At 38.1% G+C, this 27,211-nt stretch overlaps 1 protein-coding gene across 9 annotated transcripts in view; it reads right to left on the bottom strand.

Moving 5' to 3' along the window:
* CTNND2 (catenin delta 2) overlaps positions 1 to 27,211 on the bottom strand; it is a 680,248-nt gene that overhangs the window by 309,604 nt on the left and 343,433 nt on the right. For all 9 annotated transcript variants that reach the window (XM_040587098.1, XM_040587100.1, XM_040587099.1 and 6 more), the window contains 2 exons: positions 13,214 to 13,248; positions 12,622 to 12,738 (listed from right to left, as the gene is read on the bottom strand). In XM_040587098.1, the coding sequence (XP_040443032.1) occupies positions 12,622 to 12,738; positions 13,214 to 13,248 (152 nt within the window). The remainder of the gene's footprint in view (positions 1 to 12,621; positions 12,739 to 13,213; positions 13,249 to 27,211) is intronic.

Raw genomic sequence — 27,211 nt, 5'->3', positions numbered from 1 at the left:
TTTTTATTTTTAATGGTCATATTGAAATCCCAGATTCAGGGCAGGGGGTATAGCACCAATGTCTAATTCAGAGAGGATGTCTGACACTACCAGGTTTCCAACTACTGCATAACGCTAATGAAGAGCCTCCAAAGAAGAGGGAACCCTGTGTGATTAAACTAGGACTGCAGAGCGGCAAATGTGATCTCCTCTTCGTGTTCAGTAGAATCATGTTTCAAAACTGGCACACGCAAAATATTGCCCAGTGGTTAAAATTCGCTGACTATGCACCTCTGAGGGACAGGAAGAAACCCAGAGAGAAATAAGCAGTTCTTCAATAGCTGAGCTTAGTAAGTAAGTATTTAACAGGGAAGGATTTCTTTAGCGATAGATAGCTTTTATGGCAAAAATTTTTAGGCAATGGATTATAAAGATAATGGGATTTCCAGTGAGTTTACATAAAAGTCTTACAGAAGTTTGTAAATGTTGCAAATATGAAATACTATCAGACTCATAGAACAAGTAATGTAGCAAAGCCTAAGAAATCCTGACGTAATCGGGTGTCTTCAGTGTTATTTACTGAGATAGTCAGCGTTTTGCTTTCTGTACTGTACCACACATAGCATTAATCCAGATGTTTGTATGAAATGTAATACAGCCAGATCTTTGTTGTAAGTAATTACTTGGTAATGTTTGAGTGTAGGGAAAAAAAATCTGGAGTTCCATTACTAATGAGAGAATTACTGACAATTTTAAAGAACAAGACCTAAAGACATGCACTAAGCAACAACAGGTGTATACATACTTAAGCTCTGAATAAATAAGTTGCCCTTGTATTCTTTTTTATTTTTTTTTAATAGAAAAAGCTATCCTAAATTTAGATTAAAAGCAAGGATAACCTACTGCTGCAATTTTTAAATGACCCCAAGATGAAACAACTTCTTTTGTAGAAGATTAAACATATTTTATGAAATCACTTGCTAAACTCTGCAGATATCGAAAACAGATAGTCTCTGAAAGAGGTCATTTACCATTGGCAGTAAGGTTGACGTGCTTTATAGGAGCAATATATAGAAACAACGTAGGAACAAGACGGGCAGGCAGCAAGGATAACGACTAAATTACATTTCTGCACTATGGAGGACACAAAGAGGAAAAATAATATCCACTAGGGATAACGAAGAATGATCTGGAGCTCTCTTGGCAGCAAAATTTCTGCTGGCACTTGTTACACCTCCGCGAGAAGCCTCTGTCAACAAAACCTTGCCAGTGGCCTAAGGTAAACATTATGTGAATTACATGAAGAAAATAAATCACTTCTTTCCACAAATGTCACGATTTGCTAATAGTGACCATGTTACTTCTGTGAACGTCTGCAGGTGATATGCAGTACTAGGAGGGGCAGAAGTCACAAAACAATTCAGTGTAACAGAAGATTGGTACCTATTAAAAGATCAGGCTATAGAACCACAGGAGAACAGCGCTCGAACTGGGCTTCTGGATGGGATTAGATAAATCTCTGAATGTGACAACAAGAAGAAACTTACACAGAGGAGAAGGCACTGCATGCAGCAACACAGACAGCAAGCCCCAACTCAGAAGGAACTGTCATGATTCCATTTGCGAAACACTGAATTTTGGCATAAATAACTGTTAATCTTTAATTTGTGTTTTCATTATCAGACTCCCATTTTGCAAAGAATAACTACATTTAAAATTAAATGCATGCTTGGATAACTGAAGAAAAAGCCAAGTATATCAAGAACATACTTTGCATGATTTAATCTTAATTTTTTGGAAGTATTTTATATGTTGGAAGACCAACTGTGAATGTCAACTGTTCCTAGTCACCCTCTGTGCCTAGCATAGCCTAAAGCTGGTATTGATAGTATTAAACTAATGTGTTCCCTTTTTATTTCTAGCAAATAAAATCAGATGGTTATAGACATCACACAAACATGACTCATATTGAAGCTGAATGCATTATCAAAAATAAAAAAAATCAACAAATCTCTTCTGATAGACCTAAATTAGACTGTTAAAAAAAAATAATAATATTAATGATTTTAAAAAGCACCTACCAGCTTTTGACTGTAAAGCACATAAAACTACTCACAGATATATGGATCTAATACAAAAGTTATTAGTAGATCTACTGTGCTATTATGTTGTTCTATGAACTTGACTTCTAGCACAGAACAGGTTTCCTCTTCTTGTGCAAAGTGGAACTCGGTTTTTTCCTGACCTTTGACAGGATTAAATCTTGAATCTTTTCTGTCCACAAATGAAAAAGGCTATCTGGTCTCTGAGGCAAGCCAGTTCAGAACATGAACTTCTGCCACTGCCTCAGAAGTTAATTAATAAGTAAGTCAAAAAGGTCAAAATTATTACAATCTTTTTCATCTGGCAAAAAACTCCCCTGCCATAAAACAGAAAGTAGACCCTTTTGTTTCTGCTTTCTCTTTCTGTGTCCACAAACGTGCACTACTCTCAGCTCTCACATTTTACTCAGAAAATGCATTTCTCTATTTATAAAGCCAGAATGGAAAAACCTGAGGCAACTCCCTACTCTGTGTTATCACAGAAGTCACAAAAATCCTACTTCATTGAGAGCTATGTAAACTGCATGTACCACAAAGGAAATCAAAACCAAACCCATACCTGCCAAAATTTTCTGTTCCACATACATCATTTTACACAGGCTAACAAGCCAACTACCTCTTTTTCAAGGCTGTATCTACACACTGCTTATGCTCACAAGCTGGCACCGGCAGATCCCAGAATGATGCGGCTCTTGGCTCTTCTAACTGTGCCGAGCACGCGGGTGCTGGCATGCCACTAAGGCATGAGTAGGGTGAGTGGTTTGTCAGTCTGTTGTGAGGATGTGGGTGCATTTGTTTCCTGGCCCATACTACAGACACAATATTTACTGATGTTCTTTTGCGTTGTAGGTTCGGATGCCAAAAGTCTTTCTTTGTTCTGCTCCTACAGATGCTGCCATAAGTCACTGTCATTTTCTAATGAGTTTCAGTAACTGCCTCCTGTGGTGGATGAAGGAACACCTGGTTGCCTGAGCAGGATTTGTGTTTGCCATGGCATTACAAGCTGATCACTACCTCCTTTCCACCTCTGATGCTGCTACTAATTATTCCTGCTTTCCTGGTCTTGACTCTCACCTTTCCGTTTCCCTCCCCTCCATGTATGTTTTACCTGCTGCTACTGCTCCTGTGTTAATTTGACATTCACATTTTGTACTACCAGTAATAAAGCCAGATTGTGAGGTGTTGCTTTCTTTAGGCAAGGATTTTAAGTCAGCTGCAGAGCATAAAATGACACCAGGTACCAAAGTTGGATTCATCTCAGGACAAGTAAGCTCAGAGGTATGAAGTAATATCGCGTTATCAGTATGGAATTTATATATAAAAGTACATTTCATCACATAGACATAACCAGAAATAGAGAAACTCCAAGGAACATGCTGCAGGTGATGGCACATGGAAACAAAAGATCAGCCTACAAGCTGCTGTACAGAAATGGAGGAAAATTAGAAATCACATAGCTGTGATGTTGTCACTGTTACCCCTGGACTCCCAACGTGACACACCAATGAGCAATGCGGATTCGCTGGAAGTTACGTAAGCATGTAAAATGTGAGGATAGTAAGGCCACTTTTACACAGAAAACACATTCTGACTTTTTTTTTTTTTTTTTTTTTGCCTCCAAGGATGACTCATCATCTGTTTTGAGGACAAGACACTGAGGCTTTATTTCATGATATGTGATAACAGAAAAGATAAAGGAACTGGAAAAATAGAAGATGGAGCTAAAACAAGAAGGGAAACAACAGACATAAGGATATGGTAAGACAGTAATGGGTAGTTTATGGAAAGATGGGACAGCATAGGTGAGAGAGCACAGGAAAAGAGAGGGCTAGGGAGAGATGCTAAGATGGCATGTCTCTGGCTGGAGATTCCTTCCTGAGGAGAAGAAATTGCAAGAGGCAGCCTGTGGCAGTTCAGGTCCAACAGTAGGGGCACATACTGGACCATCATGTTTTGAACATTACTTCTCCAGTGGCTTTTAGCACTTTCTCCCTGACAAGCCTGTAAATGCTCCCAGACACCCTATTGATCTACAGAAGGGCCACAGAAGAGCTGAGGTGATTGAAGTCCTGCACAGGAGGGTGCCACAGCAACCCCTGTGCCACCCCTGAGGAAGCAGGGAAAGCAGAAGCTGCTTCCCTGAGTTGTCGTGGTTCCTTCAGCCTTCACCAGGCCTCCTGCTTGTAAACAACCACACGTGAACTTGAAGACAGGCAGCGAACCGAAGCAGAATGAGATCAGCTGGACCCGAGTCACAGTCCCTAACACTCCACTTTCAAAAACTCATGGTGGACCATGGCTGGTGAAGCAGACACCAAAGCCTGCCAGCAATCCCGGTGGTGAGAACCCATATGGTGGCTCCGCTCCTAAGTTTGACTCTTTGCAGTGGTCTCCTGCTGCCTGCATAAGGGAAGAGACTGAAAAGGGAAACTTCACTCATGTTCTTAAAGTGAGAAGACTGATACGGCAGCAACAAAGATGTGCCTGTTCTACCTGGCCTTTACCATCCTGATACCTGTGGTGAAAGCAAAGGTGATGCAGTAATGAATGACAGTGTTTGAGCTACATCTTTTCATCTGATGCTGTTCTCAGGACCTTTGAACTCTGCCTCTGACAGGATGAAGACAATGAAGCCCAAGCTCAGAATGCTCAGTGCTGATGGAGCATTTCCTGAGGCAGCACCAGCTGTAAACATTGATGCAGAGATGCTGGCTGTTGGGTCAGTGCTAGAGCCTGCTTCATATTAACAAATCTTAATGTCTTAGTGGGGTTTAGTAATGAATCTAAAGAAACTTTGCATTGTCAGCTATTTTGTAAGACATTAATTTCCTGCTGAGGATGGCTCCTCAAAGCAGGTCTTGGTCTTTGTTACCAGCCTGTGGCTATTACAATGTTAAATGACGTGATAATTATTTCATGCTCACGCTTAGGGTGATTAGGGCCAGAAAGAGGAGGTGGATAAAGGAAACATCCTCATTGCTCAGAAATCTAAGTATTTCACAATTACTTCAAAAGACTGAAATTGACCCACAGTTGAGACAATTTCTGTATAACTTTCTCTGTGAGAACATACAACAAATAACTGTGAGATCATCCTTTAACAAAAGGTGTCCATCTTTCAGATTTACCCCATTACCAACTGGGCAAAGATGACTTCGAAACTCCGAAGTTTTGCAGCCAACATACTGAAAAGGCTTGTATTGGAAGAGATGGATGTAATAGGGAGAGGCATCCAAAATGCCCAACCATAAATGTTTACCCTAAATAATACTGACAGAGGTTTCATCTGTAAATCAAAATTTCCTCAGACCTCATACTCTGAGAGATTTATCTGGAGCTAAGAACTGTTGAGTCAGACAACTGCCAGGTTTGCATTAATGCAGCAGAAGAAAAGATGCTGTGACCTGTGTTACTCACTTCTGCCACTCCTACTCCAAAGTCTCCAATCCTAAAATGAAAGAGGGGCACACATACTTCCTAGGTGTTTTCCAGCTCTGAAACACGCTCAAAGAGCACATGATTTTATTAGTGTGTGTGTGTGTTTACCAGGAGATCCCACAAGAATGACTCAGCTGGATCGCCCTGCCTCTCGGAGCAGATAATGAAATGGAAGTAACTTCATCTATCAACAAATTGTGAGGTCTACTGATGCCAAATTTCATCCCATTGAGCATGTCAGCCATCTGACAGCTGGCAATCTCACAAAGCAAGAGCTATGGGATGGGAAACAAACACACATCCTTTTACACATTCATTGTATAAATAGTGCCTGTTTGTTTCAATCCATTTTCAATATCTATGAATAAAGCAGCTGATAAAGGATGAAAACCATAAAGGTTGAACAAGGAGTGCTCCTTCAAACTGGGACATCTGCTTTCACACTGAGTAAGGAGGACCTCTCTTATTGTAAAAAATTGCTGAAACAAAATGGAATTAAGAGAATAAGAGCTTAGCCCATCTTTTTAGCCTCAGAATTAGACAGGTTATTTAAGTGAAAACCACATCTGTCTAATACAACAGTTATATATAATTTCATGTGACAAAAATAATCGGTTCTTCTAACATAAATCATTCTTCAGAGGAAAAAATGTTGACACCTAAATGGCACTACTACCTATTTGTGCTGCATTTTGGACAAATAGTTTCAAGGGACTATAAGACTTAAGATACTGTGGGACTGAGTCCTCAGTGGTGAGCCACACTTTTTCTTCCCCAGAAGGACTAAGACATCCTTAACTGACTGTATTTCTGTCAACACGTAGCCTCAGTGAAGTGCACTCTGAAATCGTATTAGCCAAGAAACTTAATCTACATTATTTCTATTCCCTTATCGGTGTGCTGAATTCTGTAATTAATCCTCAGCACCAGGACAATAGGATCACAGAGATAAATAAAAATATATCCACAAAATTTGGGAGGAAAAAATTGGAGTACTGGCAACGTTAGCTGGGGAAACTGCAATTGCAATGTAAACCACTTATTTTTAAGTAAGTATTTATAATGTAGCATTTAAAAAATATCAGACAAATGGAAGACTGATCCAAGAGGTTTTCTGATCCGTGTCAACAAAACCTGTGGCTGCAGTCTGTGGTATTGATCTAGAGAGCAAAGAAGGAGGGCTGCCACATGACGTGATTAAGCAATTGAAAAATAGTGTTACGATTCTGTTTCAGTTAGAAACCTGAACACCAAAAGCTCCATAAATCTGACCCATAATCCTTTTAAGACGGGTCTTATGCTCATTTTGTGGAGACTGAAGCAAAGGAAATAGCATGAAAGATTTAAGTATAGATACCTTAAAATAGAATTAGAAACATCTGGATTAGGAGATGTTTGAGCCTGTGGTTTAAATTAGGAAGAAAGTGCCAATGGATTTGCTTGGTAATCTCAGCAGTCTGTCTAACCCTCGTTTTGCTAATGCCATGACAGAGGGAGTAACCATTGCCTGTCTCCACCACTGTAGCCTGTAAGGGTTCAGTGTAGTCTGTAAGGAAACGAGCTTCAGCTAATTATCTCGAGAAATGGTTTTGATGCAAGTATCACGGCATTCCTCTAATGTGGCGTGCTAATGATTCACAGGGATAGGGGTACAGGGGAACTAGTGGGAGGGAAAGAAATACAGGACCAATATATTCCTCTTGTTCCACATTTATCTCACTCGTACACTACCCATCTATAAAATATAAATTTACAAACATTGGCAGGAAAAGGTAGTTTGGTCCTTAAGGATTGCTCAGATGCCTCCAGTTTCTCCCTGTCACAGAGGATGGACATCTGGGGGCCCTCAGGCAGTTCATCGGGACCTTTCCCTCTTATCTGCAGGGTGGACTGTGACCTTATGAAGCCTTAATGACAAAGGTCCTCAGCAATCACCCTTCCTCACTCAGTGTTGGATATCTGTGTTTACTCTCTTTTCTTTCCATGAAGCTTTCTACATTTTCAATTGTTCTTATGTGTAATGGAGTGGCCAGGGGAATGGGGAGTGGTGGTGGTGGGGAGAAGGAAGCAACAACAAAAAAAGAGAGGTGTATTGACTAGGCAGTAAAAAGAATGAATCTGAAGTAGTGTGATTTTGAGACAGTGGTGCAGTAATGGGAAGGGAGGAAAATGTCTGTTTCCCTCATCCCCCATCTTTCCAAGCTTTCTAATCTGCAATATTAATTTTTGTTCTCCACCATACATACTCAGCCCTCATTATTTTTTTTTTCATGTGTCTTTCCCCACTAAATTATTCAATTTGCCATGAAAATACCTTTGTTCAGCAACAGTCACTATTCAGTACTCCTGTGTCTCATGTCTGCCTGAAACATCCCTAGTACTATCTCTGTCCTAAACTAAATTTCGTTCCCCTGCATGTTTCCTTCCCCCAGTGATTTCAGGTCCTACACTTAACTGTGCACTCCTGTCCTTCTCCCATGACTCATCTCCAGTGTCTTACGTGCAATTAACTTGGCTCTCACATATCTGGTCTTTCCCCTGATCCTATTTAAAGTGACAAGTTATTTATCTTCATTTGTGCAAAAGCCGTATTTTTGAGCTCCCATTAGAAAGACATAATGGTGAAGAGATTGTTTCAGAGAGGAGCAGCCAGCTCTGCAGTCAGCTCTAAGCTGCCACGCTGGGTGTTACAGTGATGTATACAGCAGGGAGAAGGACAGATCAAGTGCCCTCTCAGTGTCACTGAGGGACCAGGCTGGTCCCTAGGAGTCCCCATAGCTAATGGTTACTGCCACTAGCAGCAGCCTGTATACCTGTCCACCCTTAGGGACTGAGGGTATCTGTGGGACCACCATCGTTCTGCTGGTGACATGCCCACAAACACTTAGGACAGGACAAACTCCCGTCTGACCCTCTGGCTCCACAGAAACTATGTTAGATCATGTTTGATGTAAACACTAGTGATGCAGTGGTGACAGATCTATAGTTACATAAAGAGAAACCACTGCAGCACAGGGAACTGGACCGCAGAGATACACGTTCAGGTCTCAACTGAGCTGCAGATTCTTGCATAATTCTAGTATTTTCCTTACTTTTTGCTTGTTCGCTTATAACTGAAAACACATGGTTTTGGGAAGTCAATTTACACTGAGTTGGAACAGAAGAAAGACATGGTACAGAAGTTCCCCTCAGATGCATATAACCTTGTGCCAGGGTCAGCACCAGCACAGAACACTTGTAAGACAGCATGCAGCAGGTATGAATCTGCCTGTCTTTGTCTGATAAATACTTTAAAAACAGTGATCGCTCAGCTTGCGTTTTACAAATTTAATACAAGCTCATTTCTTCTTTTATTTGCTGATTCACATTCAGTAAAGATAAATAGTGAGCATTCCTATTAGCAATACAGAACTCCTCCTGTGTAAGCCCCCTTTCATGTGACTCGTCCCATTACACTTTTTTTCATGGCTTTTATTTGCTACGAAAGGAATAGCACATGTGGAGTGATGTTTGGGATTTAGCATATTGTAATAGCCGCCTGCTATGTGACAACTTTTTAAAACTAATTCTGAGAAAAATCAGAGTGCATGAAACTGAATCATAAAGATTCTCACTACAGACACGCTAATCCTCTACAAAGGCAGAACTACTGATAGATTAACTTGTTAGACTAGATGTGCATAGTTCAGAAAAAGAAGCTGTGGTCATACCCTTGGGTGGGCTTTCACATGATGATTTTAGAAAAAAAATGCCTCAACTAGATTAGAACTGCCATGGCAGTCTGGAAACACTCTCCTCAGAGTCAGCCTTGTTACTTAAAATAAAGCTATGCAGTCCAATTGCAGAAGTAAACATAACTAAAACTGTAAAGTTAAGAGCTCAGAAGTTAGGAAATGCCAGACCAAGTTGCCTTTTCTAAATCATCACTCTTCCTCTCCTTTCTTGTCTTATGGCCAATGCACCCAATCCAAAGCTAATCAGTGTTTCGTAGTTGCCTCATTTTTTACCGCATGACCTCAGGCCTTCATTGAAAAATGTCCAAGAAAAAGAAAAAAAAAAAAAGCATGCTGGTGGATTATTTAGTGACACTCAACGTTTATTTCAAATAATGATTTTATGACAAATAATGATTTTTAGAATACCTGTGAAGTGTGAGATTTATATAGATCTCATTTTCTATTTGAAGATTGAAGGAATTAAGATTGAAAGTGTCTATACAAATGCTGTGTGTGGGACACCTCAGAGTTTTAAACTTCCTCTTATATCATGCTTCATATGTTTGAGCCTGTGCTTCCACAGTGTCTAGTTACAGTTGTTCTCAGCACACATGCGAACTAACTAGGCATGCCTAAAATTAAGTATCAGTAGAAGGTAATTTGACTGATTTCACAGCTATAACAACAGAACTTTAGGATGTGAAGAGGAGATACAATTAAATTCTAGAGTAAAGCTGAACTGTCAAATATGAGATTTTTGTTTTCGTTTACTGTGTGTGTTTTACTTATTGCTTAGAGAAGTCAAAAGTGCTCCAGATGAAACCCCCCCATCTAGTATGCCATGCAAGCTGAGCCTTAGCTTTGGGTAAATGAGGCATGGACAGAAAATGTACAAAACAGGGAATGATAATAATTGTTTTATAATGCAGTCATAAGAAATTCAAATGATGTTGTACAGACAGCCTTGACTTTGGTCTTTTGACTGCAAACACACTAACATTTTAACTGTCTAATGTGTTTGTGAAATTTTACTCTAAATTGGAAAAAAACCCAAACTAAGAAGAAAATCCTGTATATGACATCCTAATTGCATTTATGAATGATTAGCAGAGCTGCAGCTGTTAACTTTGGCATATATATATATGAATTTTAATTAAAACCATAAATGGAAAATAGCAATCTAGTTTCATTATGAGGTGGGCCTGAAGCAGAGGAGTTTGGGGCACTGTGACAAAAGGCTTCTGAAATATTTCCTGACCGTGAAGATCAAGCTTGCAGCCCTACAGGGAAGCCTGTTCACTTGTGAGCACATGTACCTGCCTGTTCTCTCCAGACCTCTGTTTCTTAGGGACAGCGATTTTCCTGACTATTTCCTTTCTTGAATGTCATTCTCACCCTGTTGTTCCCTCTCTTTGCACCTAACTCCTGATCCCATGAACAAACAATCCAACCAAGCAAATTCAGCTTTCAACTTTATGACTGGACCTCCTGCTTCAACAAATCTCAGTTCCTCCCCTGCTGGTCCCACACACAATCCATCTCTATTGCTCCTCTTCTCCATCACTGTTTTCCATTTGCCCGTGTTCCTATTTCTCCTTCCCATCTACCTACATTCCTATTTATGTCTTATCTTTTTGTGAAACACCCCAGAAATCTTCTTTAGTACTGGTTTTCGTCACATACCTAGACTTCTCTCCAGCTAGTGTCTACATCTTTCCCTAACATTTTTTCTTAGTTTTCAGCTCTTCAGCCAGTTTCTGCCGGTCTCCCATCCAAGCTAGCCCCTCCCTGCCCCCAATCTCCTCTACTGACATCTACTCAGTTTCATTTTCCTATTGAATCACATTTTGAAGGCAAACCTTATCATGCTAGTCATTTAATCTGTTTCTCCTCACCCCCAAATGAAGAAAAAAACAGGGTAAATTATAGGGGCTTACATTGTTTCACCATGCTTTCCCAACTTTGTTGAGACCAAGCAACGTCTGAACAGAAGTTCATAACACAGACTGTGTTCAGATCAAGCAACATCTTAACAGAAGTGTGAGTGACATTGTTGGCCCAGAAATCTTGTACATATGAAAAGTGAAAAAAATTCTACTGTTCCAGGACTGTCAGCTGTGAATTTTACTGCAAATCTTGGTTTAAAATAATGACAAATGTTCTGACAAATTAAAATTCAGCATTCAACTTGCAATGCCTTCCTTTCATCACCTGATGACCACATTTCAGGTAATGACTTGTCACTGCTAGAGATGCTTTGTGGAAGATGGCTGTCACATCATCAGCCTTTCCAGATGAAGGGGAGATCATCTCCTTTGGTTTCTTGAAAGCTGAATTTGGGCAGCCACTTTGAAAGATGTGACTCAGTCAGAGAGTATTGGGCAGCAAGGGATTGAAAAAGACAAAAATGGCTCAAGTGAGCAGAGAGAAGGACATCTATGGGAATACTAGAGAAAATAAAAAAGCCAAGGCAGTATCAGGAGCTGCAGTAGGAGTGAAGTGAAAGTGGGTATACTTTGTGACAAATGGGAACAGAGTATCTGATAGGAAACTAAGGGGGGGAAAAAGAAAATAGGGAATTAACCTGCTTTTTCAATATCCACTGCTATACCTGAAGAACAGATCTGTTAACCTGTTGGAAAACTTTGTCTTAGTGTATTTGACTCATGAGCATTTGTAGACATCTGCTCTACAGATACTTGAGCAGCATGCCCATCATTCACTTTTGCTGTTGCTTAGCCTTGATTCACTTCCCCTATGTCTGGTCCTAGCAGAGGATCTATCCACTCACCACACAGTTCTGCAAACAGAATGGCTTCTAAATGACTAACTAGTGAGCCAACCTTTGATGAAAGACTTCAGCTTTCTTGCTACAGCTGCCATTCTCTTTGTCATCTTTAAAAAGTTCACATAACTATTTTTGCCTATGCATACATTTCAAAATTTTAGTCTTAAGGAGTACTGGCTATCTGGCCAAGTGGTTACAAAGGGACATTAGAATTACCCACAGTCCCGCACTACGTTTCATTTTAGTACTTTTGCATACTGAAAAACTGCTGTTTGAAAGTTACTTTTGTGGTGGTGATGCTGAAGTTTTGTGACATAACCTTGTGGTATAGTACAGCAATATTGCAATCACAAAATATTTTCTTTAAGATATATTCCACATTTGGTGTTTTTCCTCACAAACTAGCAGTGAGATTCTCTTTATTACAAATAAAACCAAAAATTAACTTGCAAAGGCAAGGAGGCAATTTGCCTGCTCACAACTACATTGTCTTCTGCCAACAAATAAAGAAAAAAAAACGTGAGATATGCATTCAGTGTTAAAGCATGACACATCAAAAATATGTCTGTTTCTATAAAACATATTTATAGCAACTTACTTTCACTGGCTGAATAGTCCTGTGGATCCAGTATCCCTGATTCCTGCAGTGATCTAATACAGGAGTCCACCAGCTCCAGACCAGTGGTGAGCTCATCTTCTATATCCTTCTGACCATCTGTAATAAAATTAAGAACATAAAAATATAAAAGAAAGGCAAAAGGTAAACCCAGTTACATGTGACTAAACATTCGCAGCTGATGAAGGAATGGAGAACATACCAAGATCACATATTCAGAGGCTGGACATACTGAAAATTATGCCACCCTTTGAAAGCACGGCCTTGGATTAATAAAAGCAAAATGAGGAAGTTCAGGTCCAGACTTAAAAAAAGTTAAGAGACACATTTAGCGATGCCCCCTCTCAAAACTCTATGTTAGTCTCAGCGTTGTTTTTGTCAACCCTAACAACTTTTGCCAAATTTTGCCAGTTTTTAAGTAGGGTTTTCACACACTAGGAATGAAAAAAAAAAAAAACCAACCCAAAAACAACCCTGCATAAAGAAAAATTGCTTTCCTCTCCATCTTCTTTAGGAAATATGATAATTCTGGGAGAGAATATATGCCATACATACATGTAGATAAGTACATTACCTTGTGTTTGCCAGTGAAACTGCTCTTCTGTTGAACTAAAAAGAGAAGGAAAAAAAGGGTCAATTTTTTATCAAATCAATATTCGGATCTAAATCAGTTCTAAAGGAATTGATTTAAGAATAAAGGAACTCACTTCAAAATAAATAACGTACTTAAAATATACCAAGTATTATTTTCCATATTTTTTAATGAATAACTTGTACAACATTCATTCAGCAGGAGGGAAGTACCTTTACTTCCTAATTAAGTAATTTAAAACATACATATAGAAACTGTCCTCTTAGTCTTGATACACAAATTACGCTATTTCACAGCAAAAACATAAACATTTTGCAACTTTTTTTGATCCTTCCATTTGTCAGATTTTCTGTTTTTATAAAGAAATTTGTAACAAGCTACATGTTGTTTGTAAAAGAAATTATGAGTATGAGTCTGATCTAATTCTACTGATCATTATGTGAATTTTTATATTATTCAAATGTGAAGCTAAGTTAATTCAATTGGCCTACATAAGAGAGTAAATTTAGATGTGTTTGTTCTTCTATGTACAAGCACTTGAGCAATGGAATGTCTTAATTTTAAAGTAATGAGCATGCACACTAAAGGATGGGTTAGGTAGGGTTTTTTCCTATAAAATAAATTATATACTCGAATGATAAAATGAATTATATATTCAATTAGGCAATGAGTACACTTCCCTCCAAAGCATGATCTGTTCATGCTTCAATACAGGTCTTTCTCACATCCAAGAATACAAAAAGGACTGCAGTTACGCAGTAATAATAATTCTTTTGATAACAGTGAACTGATTATTACAGTCATGATTAAAACACTTTTCTGTACTTTTTCACAAGATATTTATAAGGGAGAACAAAATCATCTGTTGTATCCATTAGTACAAAAACCAAAGAAAAATTTTAACTTTTCAAACTACAAATTTATTTCTTTCTGATGTTGAGAATAAATGCTTTTTTAAACAACTAAATGGATTTTAAATCTTGATTTGTTTTCCCTTTTCCCAACAGATGCTGGATCTCCTATGTGAGTATAGCTCATAGTATCTACGTTCTGAACAAGAATAATGTAAATGAAATTGAATGCTTCTTTTTGGTGGTTTCTTTTTACAGGAAAAGAATTTGGGTTAATTAGTTATCAGATTTGACAGTGTTAAAAAAAAAGGATAATTGCCTAATTTACATATAAATAGTTCTAAAAGGACAACTTCTAAGTTCTAGCTGGCATCAGAAGTGTTAACCTGACAAATTCAAATCTATACATCATCATCAGCAGCTTCCAAATATGTACCATCTGTGGTTTATATTGACTCACTGTAGTGAGATTTCATAGATTAAGAAGCCAGCCCTTTGATGAGACATTCAACTAAAATGCTTGTATTCAAGTACATTAAAGTAAATAATATTGAAGATAAACGTAGCCAGAGTCTTCTAGCAAATAATAATGGCAAAATGCTAAACTGGAAGAAATTATTTTAATTTAAATTACTTTTTCAAATGGAGGTCTAGTGGGTGATGACTAGGGACTGTGGCTCTTTTATAAATATTACTTTTTCCAGATTGAAATAAATTTTGCCCGATTTTCAAAATCACTAAACAACTGCAGCTTCAGCTGACACAATGGGACTTGACAGTGATTATCCTTTCTGGAATCTGCATCATCATAATAAGCGATATATTAGTTTCTACTATACAGTCCCTCTTCCAGTATCCAGTTTTCTATGTGCAAGGTACCACCTCAAAAGACAGAAAAAAAATGTAGCATCTCTGGTGGCATCCTTGCTGGCAGAATGAATTACTAAATGTTGCTGGCAAGAACACACTGACGTAAAAGACTGTGCCACCCCATCCAAATCAGTGAGAAAAGAAAACCAAGTCTGTGCATAAAGCCTGAACTATCATTTCCAGGAATTCCAGCTTACCCCTTTTTAAGCAGTATATTTGTGTAAAATGTAGAAGTTCATTATTGGAATAGTAAGATGGTATTAAATGAATCACTGGTGGCTGATTAGTGGTGATCCTTAATACCACTAGTCTGACTTCCATAGAAGCATTTTAACGTATTCACCTTAAGAAATCTTAGATATGAAGGTCTAAAAAAGGATTCCAATACATTTTGACTATATTTTGTCTTTTTCCAGTTTTACAGTCAGGCTTCTCCTCACAACTACTGTAATGGTCTTTTAATAAATACTGTAACTTCTATAGTCAAAGTAACAGATCCACCATTAAAAAATTTATCCTAATGCTACCTTGTTATTCAAAATATGGAGTATGGGACTGCAGGGAAGTGGCTGAGTCACCATTCCTGGAGGATTTAAAGGATATGCAGACATGGTGCTTTGTGACATGGTTTAGTGGTAGACTTGGAAGTGCTGGGTTTGCGGCTGGACTCAATGATTTTAAGGGTCTTTTCTAATTTAATTGACTCTGTGATTCTGTATTAAAAGTGTATTTGCTCCTACAAGGATATCAATATATTCTGGAAGAGACAACGGTTTTCCCCAGTTAAATTCATGCTCTTTAGCTTTTGAAGAGTCCAGTATAGTTGCACATTACAGTTGACATTTCTTGGTTACAAACCGATGCCTCAGTCTTGCAGATATAACACGTGAAGAGTTTCCTAGAATAATCTTATTATAATTTGACATTGTTTAAATTTAGATACCCTGTGTTTGTTTTGTGGGGTTTTTGTACCTTTTTTTTTTTTTAATATTCTAAACTTTTTTTTTTTTTTTTTTAAATGAGCTTTTCCTGCTTTTGGCCTGAAAAAGATTCCTGACTGAAGCAACCTGACATGTCTGTGCAGGGAGCCTTTAGGCTGTCACACAACTGTGCCAAATCTGCTTGAGTGTGTGTGTGTGCTTTTTTTTAGTTTGTTTTTTTTTTTTTTTCCCAGCTTCACAAAAGATCAGTACAACTGACTGTAAACTCACATCAAAAACATGAAAAGACACAAAAAAACTTAACAGAAGTATTCCCCCTAATAAATTTTTCAACATGCTCAGCAAAATAAAGCTTTCTGCTTTATTGTTTTTTTCTGAAGAAAAGGTTTAAAATTCATTATCAACCACTTTTCTGCATATTCCTATGGTTCATTATAGAAGGCTGCAAATTCTAGCAACTTCAACTGAGGAACTGAGCAATAAAATACTTTGTTGAGAATTCTGAAGTATGGAAACCTGCAGCAAGCAAGAGTTTGAGGAGGGCGGAGGGAGATTTTAACCAGAACTACATTAGTATAGTATTGGAAAATAGCAGCATAAAATACTAACAAGCTGAGAACTCAGGCAGGTGTAATTATTGCCCTCTTTAACCTAAAACCAGAAGAATAATTATGCTTTATTTGCTGTATTCTTTTCTCATTATTGGTAGTCACTGCATCCTATATCTACTTCAAAGGATTATAGTACAAATAAGATGACCATTCTACTTAATTCTATTCAAATCATATAAAGAATCAACTGAAAAAAACTTTGATTCTTCCACACTTATATTCTTCCACACACATATGTCTTTGGAAAATAGGATTTATTGACGGAAAATCTTAGTGAAGCAGAATAACTTAAGAATGAGAAGATAACGATAAAAACCAAGCAAACAAACCCCCCAACCAAATAAAAGAAGAATATTGTCTTATGTTTAGTTATGCATGTTCATCTTGAAGCTAATAAACCCATCTTCTGTATAGGTTTCTTCTAAACCACTCTGTCTAAAACTTTATCTTTAATAATCACCTATACAAGGAAATATTCCAGTAAAAGTTGTTTTACCTCCCTGGGCAAATATCCACAGAGTGGTCATCTTGATTCCAGCTCAACTCATACGTTCCTATTTCTGCAGGCATGGAATAAAAGCATTAAAGTAGCAAGAAACCTTCTATATGTGGCCTTGCATGCTATGAGGATGAAAGGCAAATGAGCACAGCCTGCTGCAGGGAGTTTGTTTTGGGGAACATCACGTGAATAGAGCACCTGGGGAGTTCTACCTGTCTGTGCACAGCATGGAAATATCAGAAGCACAAAATGATGCAAAAATGCTGGGTTTCTATGGTCAGCGAGGGGTGTCTGTTACCAGCAGTCTGTTTACATCAAGTTTATTCCTTTTCAGGCATGGATAGAAAAATCACAGTGAGCTACAGTATGTCTATAAACAAGCAAGAAATCAGGTCTTTGGGAGCCTTCATTATTTTTTCCTGTTTATCAAGTAAAGCTAAACAGTAAGTGGGTGTCCTCTTCAAAGACGGACTTCACAGGAACCCATCATGACAGGATGGGCTCTGCGGACACAACGGTACTGTCCCACAACAGGCAGCACCAGCAGAACAAGGTAACCTATGTATGACCGTCAGACACCTCTCCCCACAATGTATGGCAGTCAAAAGCAGTTTTGGTGGTGTACAAGTGAATGCTAAACGTGACGTGCTTTCCTGGACCACGCTCATGAGCCATGCTCCTATAAAAGTAACCAGAACCCTCATGGGAGGTAACCCAGAGGTGGGAAAGGCTGTTGAGCACTTTGGCAGAAGAAAAACTGCCCGAGACATCCTCAAACAGCGTTGTCATAGGGCCCATACAACCACCCAAGGATTCACATTCAAAGCAGGTGCTGAGGAGCAGCTGAACAGAAGTCAGGAGTGTGCCCATGGCCCTGGCGGGAGGGACAGCAGCGGGGCAAAGGCAACTTACATCAACCCTCCAGCCCAACACACATGGTGCACACTACCTGGTCACAGCAGTACTTGCAGAATCGCTTGGGTTTATTTTTAGACATTATATGGCCTAATGTGAGACCTGACTCCCTGCAGATGAATGCCTCTTGATAAGCTTCTGAACCATCCCATGCAAGGAGGAGGTTCAGTGCACTGTACACACTTCTCCTAAGATATTTTTTATTATGCAGCCTGTGGAAGTTAATTTTTCTTATCCTGTGCACCAATCTACATGAGTGCAGATGCACATCGGGCTATATGATTTGGTTGTTGAAGTCCTGTGCCTTACTGCTCCTCAGAAGAACACCGTAGTGAAGAAACCCAGTTATTGTCAGGAAGGGACGTAGGTCTTCTTTCATTCATGCCTTCTGGCACACCTCTTGGATTTATCACAGAACCTGCATACAGGCTGCCAGGGCAAATTCACACTTTTGTCTGCCTTTGATTATCCAAGAAATGTTTGTGTGCCTCTTCGTGTAAAGTCGTTCAGTTTACAGTTTTCACTCATTTCTGGAGAAAGTGCTATAGCTATTTGCTACAGAAAAAGATTTTTTTTTTTATTGTTTTCTAAAGCAATTAATGAAATTGTATCTAACACTACTACAGAGCAGCTATGAAAGGATTTTTACTAAGAGTTGTATCAGCACATGATCTTTTCAATTATTTCTGCAATGGAGCCACATAAACATTGCTGTATATAATTACAGGCAGATACTGTCTCACTGATTTTTAAATTGCTATTCTGGTTATGGAAGGTGGAAGAAAAACAATTCAGAAGCATTTCTCAAAAAGCAAGGAGGTTGAGAAACTATTATTCCGTCTGAAGCAAAGGGTAAGAAAATTTTCAGTCAGCAGTACACTTCAGGGTATCTGCAAAATAGCAAACAATCTTTAGCATCAACTATATGAGGGGAATAAAAAAGACCTTTAAAAAGAAATTTTACATTAAATAATCATGTGAAAAATTACCAGTCCTTCAATAAATTACCATAGAAAAGATCAATTCACAAGTGCAATTTTTATTTTTTTGTTGCCCAATTTAAAATTATGCCAAAATCTCTGACTTCGGTAGTTACCCCTACAGATGTGACCCAGTAACCTCTCTCAAATATTTAATTGCAGCCTATTAATCAGCTGTGGTATCAACTTGGCTACCATATCAAGAAGTGCTTTTGATATTCCAGCAAACCTATTCCAATCCCCTAAAATGATCCTGGAAAATAGAAAAAAACCCAACAAACCCAGAAAGAAAACACTTGCTACTTAGCTTGCAATACCAGACAGTTCCCTTTAGTTTCAGTTCTGCAGATAGTTACTGGTGTGACAGTGAAGACAGAGAATCCTTTCACAGCGGAAGCCTGTGAAGCTCTACTATTCTGAGGAAAAGGATTTACAGGGCAACACATGTGAATACTTGTTATATTTTATTTAACTTTTAACTTGGAAGCAATGACAGCATTAGGAAAACAAGTATGATATGATTGCCCTATTCTCACTCTTCCCTCAGGGTCCATTTCTGGCCCCTATGTATCCCAGACAGGATACTGGGCTAGGCAGACCCTAACTCTGAATCAATACAACCATTGTTTTATTCTTATTTAGAGAAGCTAAAATCAAATGAAATCACATCATTTTGCACTTTCCCTTCATTAATTAATTAAGAAAAAGATGGATTTTTTTTTTTTTTTTTTTTTTTTAAAAAAAAAAGGGAATTAGCTCAGGGCTGGATTTCTGCTAAGGTAATAACGTTAATTCTTCCTGTTTGCTTCAAACCTGTTTTTATTTGAGGAAGGTGCTGACTTACAAAACGGAGCTACCTTAACAGGAGCACATTTAGAATGGAATGGAACGGAACAGAACAGAATAGAATTGAGTATTTCAATTGGAAGGGATCCACAAGGATCATCTAGTCCAGCTGCCTAACCAATTCAGGGTTGAGCAGAAGGTAAAGCATGTTATTAACAACACTGCCCAAATACCTCTTAAACACTGATAGGCTTGGGGCATCAACCACTTCTCTAGGAAGCCCATTTCAGTGTTTGACCACCCCCTTGGTAAAGAAATGCTTCCTAAGGTCAAGTCTGAACGTCCCCTGGCACAACGCTGAACCATTCCCATGAGATCTACCACTGGATCCCAAGGCGAAGAACTCAGCACCTCCCACCTCATGTCCCCTCCTCAGGGACCCGTAGAGAGCAATGAGGTCACCCCTCAGCCTCCTTTACATTTTTAATTTTGCCACTCCTTCACAGCGTAGCAGTTTAGATGGTAGTGTACTATCATCTATCTTCAGTCCCTGTGGTGATATTTGGATCTGATCCAAACCAAACAAGCATGTAAAAATAGTATTTGGAAGGAACTTAAGTGCTCAAGAAATAAAGCAGAAATGGCAAATTAAGAAGAACACAATAGTGGAGAGGTAGAATCAGCTCTGCCCTGAGGCAACGGAGCAGTCTGGTGCCTAAGGTGCAACGCAGACTATCAGTACCCGTAAAACTGTATTCTTCAAGCATGCTTAAGACAGCATTGCACAGAAATTATGGTAATGGTTGACCTGATTTAAAGAAAACACAACACCCTGAATGATGAGGTCAAATTTCTTCTTTCCCTCCTCCCTCTTACCCCAGCAGTTCAATTATTAAAGCACTAGTGCTCAGCGTGATAAAACTTGACATAATGCTGGTTTATTCACTTCAAAGCAATATTTAAGTTGAGCGTAACCGTCTGGCTATTCCCTATCTCCCTTTCCCCTCCATCCTGTATAGAAAATACCACAGTATTTTAGTTAAGAAACTCCATTATTAAAGATGCCACCACAGCTACTGTCTCTTTGCACCAAGTTTTAAAAGATGGCTTCAGAGAAAGGGTGCAAGGCAGTAATACCCGCAATAGGAAGGACAGTTTCCCAGTGGAGTGGAAAAAGGTAGTGAAGACCCAGAAGTGAGACTGAATTTCATGTAAGGTACCTTAAACATCCTGCCCGACATTATGATGTTGGATAAGAAACATTCAGCAAATTGAGATCAATTCTGTTCTGAGGCACATAGTTCCCTATGCATTGTATAAGCACTATAGAAACTCAACCCAAACCACAGACACATGGAATCACCTAAAAATAAGCATTATAACACACTTTTTCAGTACCTTTTTGGTTCTGGTCTTTGGTACATGACAGTAACTTGTAAAAAAAAAAAAAAAAAAAAAAGCAGTATAAATAAGTCAATAAAAATAAATATAACGAACTAACTAACTAAATGGATGTCCTTTATGGAAACTCACTTTTGTACGTGAAGGTACTGCAATGTTTCTTCCTGGGGCAGTTAACTGCTAGAGCAGGCAAAACCTCAGTAATAACATGAAGCTCCGCATCTTCTCACTACAGACAAACTGCACGCAGACACCCCTTCTGCACAAGGCTTAATCCTTAACATGCAGATCAGATCACGTACCTCATGCTGACCATTGTTGTAGATAAATTATTCTAAGTATGACCACACTTTTATAGGAGTATTTCAGCTACAATAACCATTCTGTGTTGTCCTTGATAACTAATAAGAAAGTGATTTTCTCTAGGTTTTGAGGGATAATTCATTTCGAGTTCAGTACTTCCTTAGTGAAACGATGCAGACAGAAGCCAGAGGGCCTCTACCTTGAGGAAAGCACGTTCCATGCAGGGAAGGCCCAACACACAGCCTGTCACTGTGTGACACTGCACATCCCAGCCCTTCCCAGCCCCTCTCCCCTACAGCCTCCTTCCTTAGCTTCATTCAGCTCCTTTCAAGAAACCTCTTCAGGGCTCTTCACCTTCCCCTCTTTCCGTGTAAACAACTCCCCTTTTCTTTCCGTTCTTTCTCCCCTCCTACAGAAGATAACACAGAGCCAGGATGTTTCTTCCTTTTACTTAGCTGATTATTTTCCTATTCCCTTTCCTGCAGCTTATGCCTGTTTGGGCCTACTGTACCGACATCGTGGCAGGAAGTCCCCTGTAACTAATAAAGAATATTCTTAATACATGGTCTGAATTTTGACATTGAACAGACCACACGGTAGTCATCTCTACCTTACATGGTGTCTTTTATTTCTGTATTGTCCACCAGATGCGTGGACATAAACCATTGCCGTGAAACAGGAGCAGATTCTGCAGGGAGCAGGGAAGATTTTGTTGATACTTAAGGGAAGATTAAGTAAATGATAGGAGGTATACATTTAAAAAGCTAAACTTAACAGATGTGTTGAACTAATTATTTTCTGTTGAGATGGAGGAGGAATAATCATAGAATAATTTAGGTTAGAATGACCTCTAGGCATCATTTGATCTAGTCCCCACTTTGAGCTGGGCTAACTTCAAAGTACTGTACTGGACATAATGTTGTAGCAAGGCATGCAGGAGACTCCTTCAGTATTCTGCTGTTCAGAATTTTTGTTAATCCTCATTTTTTAAGAGAGAAAATAAAAACTGATTGAAGATAAAGTTTAAAAAGTTTGGTGAGCTTAGATGAGACAAGTAAAGTCTAAGAAAGGAATGCAACTGGCTTTTATACCTAGCAAAGCTAAACAATGAGACAGAAATAATCAGAGGAAGCATACAGGTGGAACAAGAACAAACTGCTTCAAACTGGTCACTGAAATTCTTGCTGGAAATTTAAAAAAGGTACTGAAACATCACGGAAGCAGCAATCCCCATCCAATCTGAGTTGATGTGGCAAAACCGTACCTGCTTTTAGAAGGCTGTTTGAGAAGTTTGTTAGAAAGAGCTGATGTTATTTTCATCTTTGAGGAACTGGACTACATCCCAGGATGGTCCATCCAGTTCTGTATTTGACATAACCTTAATCTGCAATGTTGGCAATACGGTGATTGTTACGTAAAGCAGTATACACACAACTGCATACATTAATACCTCGTACAACCGAGCAACAGAGAAAATTTGTTCTAGAAGCAGGCAGTGCTAAAAATCATGTGTGAAAGAAATGATACATCTTAAATTTACATTTCAGTGGATGAATGTAAACGCAGCAGAGATCTACTTTCTGACTTAAAAAGTTAGATGAATGTAAAGGCAATTTAGCCTGTTAGGTGGATGATAAGCAGCTGGATCAACCCCTCAGCAATTGCTATTGATTTATGATTTTAACTACAGGAGTGAAAATTCTTATTTGTAAGCTGTCTGTTTGTATACAGAGTTGACAAATTATCCAAGTAACTAAAATGGCACATAGTAATAACAGCTATTTAGCTATATGGATAACCTTTAATCACACATTCATTATCGAAAATGACTAAAATTATATTAATGCAAGCTGACAAAAAATAAATGTAACCTTTAGACAGATTTGGAGCTTTGTGGTAAGCACACAGTCTTTCTAGTCTGCCTTTTTCCACCACTAAGGCTCAGAGAGGAAAATGAGAATCAGTTCTCTAAGAAAATAATATTTGTTCCATTATTCAATGCCTACCAGTGACTAAAGATATAAACACAGGAGACACTATGCATGTAAAACCATTAAGTCAGATGTTTGGTAAGGACAGATGCAAGAAATACATTATAATTTTGTTTTTAAAAATAGTATGTAGACATTAAAGAAAATATTCTTAAAGAGTAAAAGGGTGTCTTTGTACAAGCTTGAAACAAGTGGTCTTCTAGATATCACACTAGTAATACAGAGAGCAATAATATTTTGAATCATCTTTATTCTTAGAAGAATATTAAAATATAAAATATGAAAGTTACTTAACAACAAAAAAAGTCCTTTAAAATTTTGTTTTGTCAACAAAAGGATGAAATCACCTTTCTACCTGAATTTAATCTACATCCAGAACATGAAGTTTCACAACACAGTTAATTACTGAATCTTTTCATCTTGGTATACGTACATAATCTACACATTTCAATAGCAAGTTAAAACCTTGCAAAAGAACTTTGGCAATGTGATTTCCTGATCCTGTGTCCGTCAATTTGTACTTTAAGGTCTGTAAGCCAGGTAAGCTGTGAAGGGCTGCACTAGTAGTAAGAATTAGATTGAAATTCAGATCAAATCAGAAGACAAGTGCTCAGTTGATCTTGGAAGTTCTACTCACGACTTCTTTCTTCCATTTGGGTTTTCCATAACCTACCTATTGCTAACTGTTTGCACATCAAAACAAGTACCAAATTCCTTGTCTGCACCTAATATCACGCAGATGATTCTGCTCCAGCTGAATGGTTGATTTCTTTCCTGAACACCTTGTTGGACTTCAGCTCTCACTACTGTTTCGGGCAATCCCACTAATATTAATGTAAAACAAAAGCATGCCCCTGAATTTCCATACTGTTGTTCCTTTAAGCTGCCAAAAAGATCATCTTTCTCTCCACAAATTGAGGAGACCAAAGTGGAGAGTAAACAGGACCAGTAGTGAAAGCTATTTTTTAATTATCACATTTTCTGATGCAAATCTGGCCCTAATATACTAGAGAAGGGACTTCACAAATATCACAGGTTCTCATGTTACATTAAAAAAAATTAATACATGAGGCTTAGCTTTATGCTTTTATCACTTGTAAAAATTTAAAAGACCAGTTAGTCCATCACTTATGGTAGCACTGAGGTCGTTATAGCAGAACCACTCAATAAAAGGATTCAACTGTTGAGATGTCTGGCTTAATAAAACCAAATTCTACCTATTGCAGTCCTCAAAGCATTTAAAATCAGAAAAGCTGTAACACTTTAAAATGTTAAGATAGGGCACTGATCTTCTTTCTGCTAAAGGGGTCATCTAGGACTTCCTGGAAAGTCTGTAAAATTATGCAGAAAAATTTTAAACTGTATTAGGTGAAATAAAAGCACTATTTTTTTTCTGCTGACTCTGCTGAAAAAGCAGACAAGGGAAATGAAACACAGATCTCAAGTAACTAGCTGAGCTTTACATTGGCAGATACAAATTTTTAAAAGCCCTTTGTTTTTGTGAAAAGGTTCCTGAACCATGAGAAAATTAAGTTCTTGGCCACCTACGCAAATGCCTCTCTAGGATGCATCAACATCGTTTGTTCAAAACAATTCATTAAAATTCTTTCTTCCCCATGGCTGGTAGATCCAGAATCCAGTTAGTTTTCACTACAGCTCATGCTAATAAATAATACTTTTCTCTCCATGCCCACCCTAATCACATGTTCCATAATCAGTTATATTAAAGATACACAAAATAAATTACCAGCTTTGCATTTATTGTAGCTTTCTTTTATCTAATTACATGAAATAGAATTTTGAGGGGTTCTCAACTGAGTTATCCCATCATTTTGCTAACTCTGAAACTTCTTTCTCTTTAAATACCTTAATCTAGGTTTAACAGCTTATTGTAAAATGAAGAATGTTATATTAATTGTTCAATTTATCTTGGAAATAATCCAATCAAAAAGCTCAATCTGTTTTCACTGGCAAAACAGAGCAAATACGAAAAGACAGAAGACCTTCTCTCTCCTCCCCCCCTCCCCGCCCCGCCGAATATGAATCACATAAAATCTGTTTTGGACTTGACAAAATTAATTTCTCACAGTACAGAAATGCTAAAGGTCATAGTTGAAAACAATTAAGAAATCAATGTGTTTTGTGGCCATTTTGAGAAAGAACAGTATTTGCAAGTTCACTTAAAGGGCAGCCAGCATCAAAAGCAGGGAGACTTTTACTACCCATCAATATAGTGCAACCCCCTGCTTAAAGCAGGGCTGACGAGCACTGGTGGAGAGGTATTACCAGTCAGTCATTAATTGCTAAAAAACCTGTGTCCATATCTTAATGTTTTTCCATTTTAAAGAATATAATGAGCAAGGAAAAAGTCTGTAAAGAAAACGGGAAAAGATCCATAGATACAGAAAATTTTAAGAATCTCCAGTGGCCAAACAAGTTCAACAATTTTTTGTGTTGAACAATATAGTTCAACACAAAACTGTACAGGACAACTGTACACTTTCGATGACAATACAGGACAACTTCACAGTCAGGATGAGACTGGAGTAAAAGCGATATATAGAGAGCCATAAATGGTATCTGCCCTGTTTTCATTAAGAATGATGTTCTACTGTGAGATCATGGTAAGGAAAAGTCAAAGAATACAGTATACTCTACATCTCATGATGAATTATATAATCTCCAGTCCAAAACTGAAATAACTATGATAATCATAGATTTTATTGATCTTTCAAGCTGGAGATGGCACTTTCTAAGCAGACATTAAAAAGCATTGTACCTACTTCAGAAAGGGGGAAAGAAACTAAATCAAAGAAAGCTCAAGCTTAGACTGACTTTTAAAGTTAAAAATTTGCTAATTATTTGAATTGTAACGGTCAATAGGAAAAGAAGTAAATGTACTTGCTTTTATTAAGGTTTAACACAGCACATAAAATGGTAAATTTCTGTCAAGGAGTAATAAAAGGAAATGTATAGTTAATACATCTGGAATTTCATCAGTAATTTAACCCATTATCTGATGACATTGCCAAGTTAACAGCTTTAAAAATAAAGTGAGGTACAGTAAAAGACTTGAACAGTGGGCATAAAAAAGGCCAGACAGGAGTCAACCAGTGGTGTTAAACTGAAGCTGAGTGAGAGGAAAATGATGAAGAAATACTCAAAAATCAGTCTTGGGGGAATATAGTTTTCCACAGGAGTGTGTAAGACAAATTCAGCCAGTCTGAAAATGAGCCAAGATCAGTACCTGAAATGTATTAAAACAGTCTTCTGATGCCACGTAAGAGTGGACTTTTTGTTTGATAGGTTAATTCTAGCCTCATCTTACCATGGCTTAGATTTATTTTTTTCAGGAAACTCAAGATGGAAAACTGTCTTCCTTCTTCTTGGACAAGTATATCCCTCCACCCCCCACCCCCACCCCCAATGGAAAAGGAGGAAATGGGTTTTGAACAGGTTGTTGAAAGAAAGCAGGAATTCTGAAAATACTTGACGGTCATCTACAAAATAGAACTTATAATAGCAATTCAACTTCTACTGCTCATAAATAGGTCTTTAATAAATTGCTTCAAAATGTACTGCCAATAATATAGATAGTCAAATGGAGAGACACTGAGGAAACCAGGGTTTACTATTATTATCACTACATGCATAAAAAGTAAGTTAAAACATTATTTGGTCCAGTGTATTTATTAATTTTTTATGTAACACGGAAACATTGTCTGTATTGAAAAAGGGAAAAGAGCATAGGACAGCAAAGAATAGACACAAAGCTATATTAGAAGCATAGCTATCTGTTTCCATAAGCATCACAATATATGCACAGGTTCGA

This window comes from Falco naumanni, chromosome 3 (assembly GCF_017639655.2).
Source record: "Falco naumanni isolate bFalNau1 chromosome 3, bFalNau1.pat, whole genome shotgun sequence".
NCBI lineage: Eukaryota > Metazoa > Chordata > Aves > Falconiformes > Falconidae > Falco > Falco naumanni.
The sequence above is the reverse complement of the archived record's forward strand: the minus strand, read 5'-3'. Positions and strand labels throughout refer to the sequence as shown.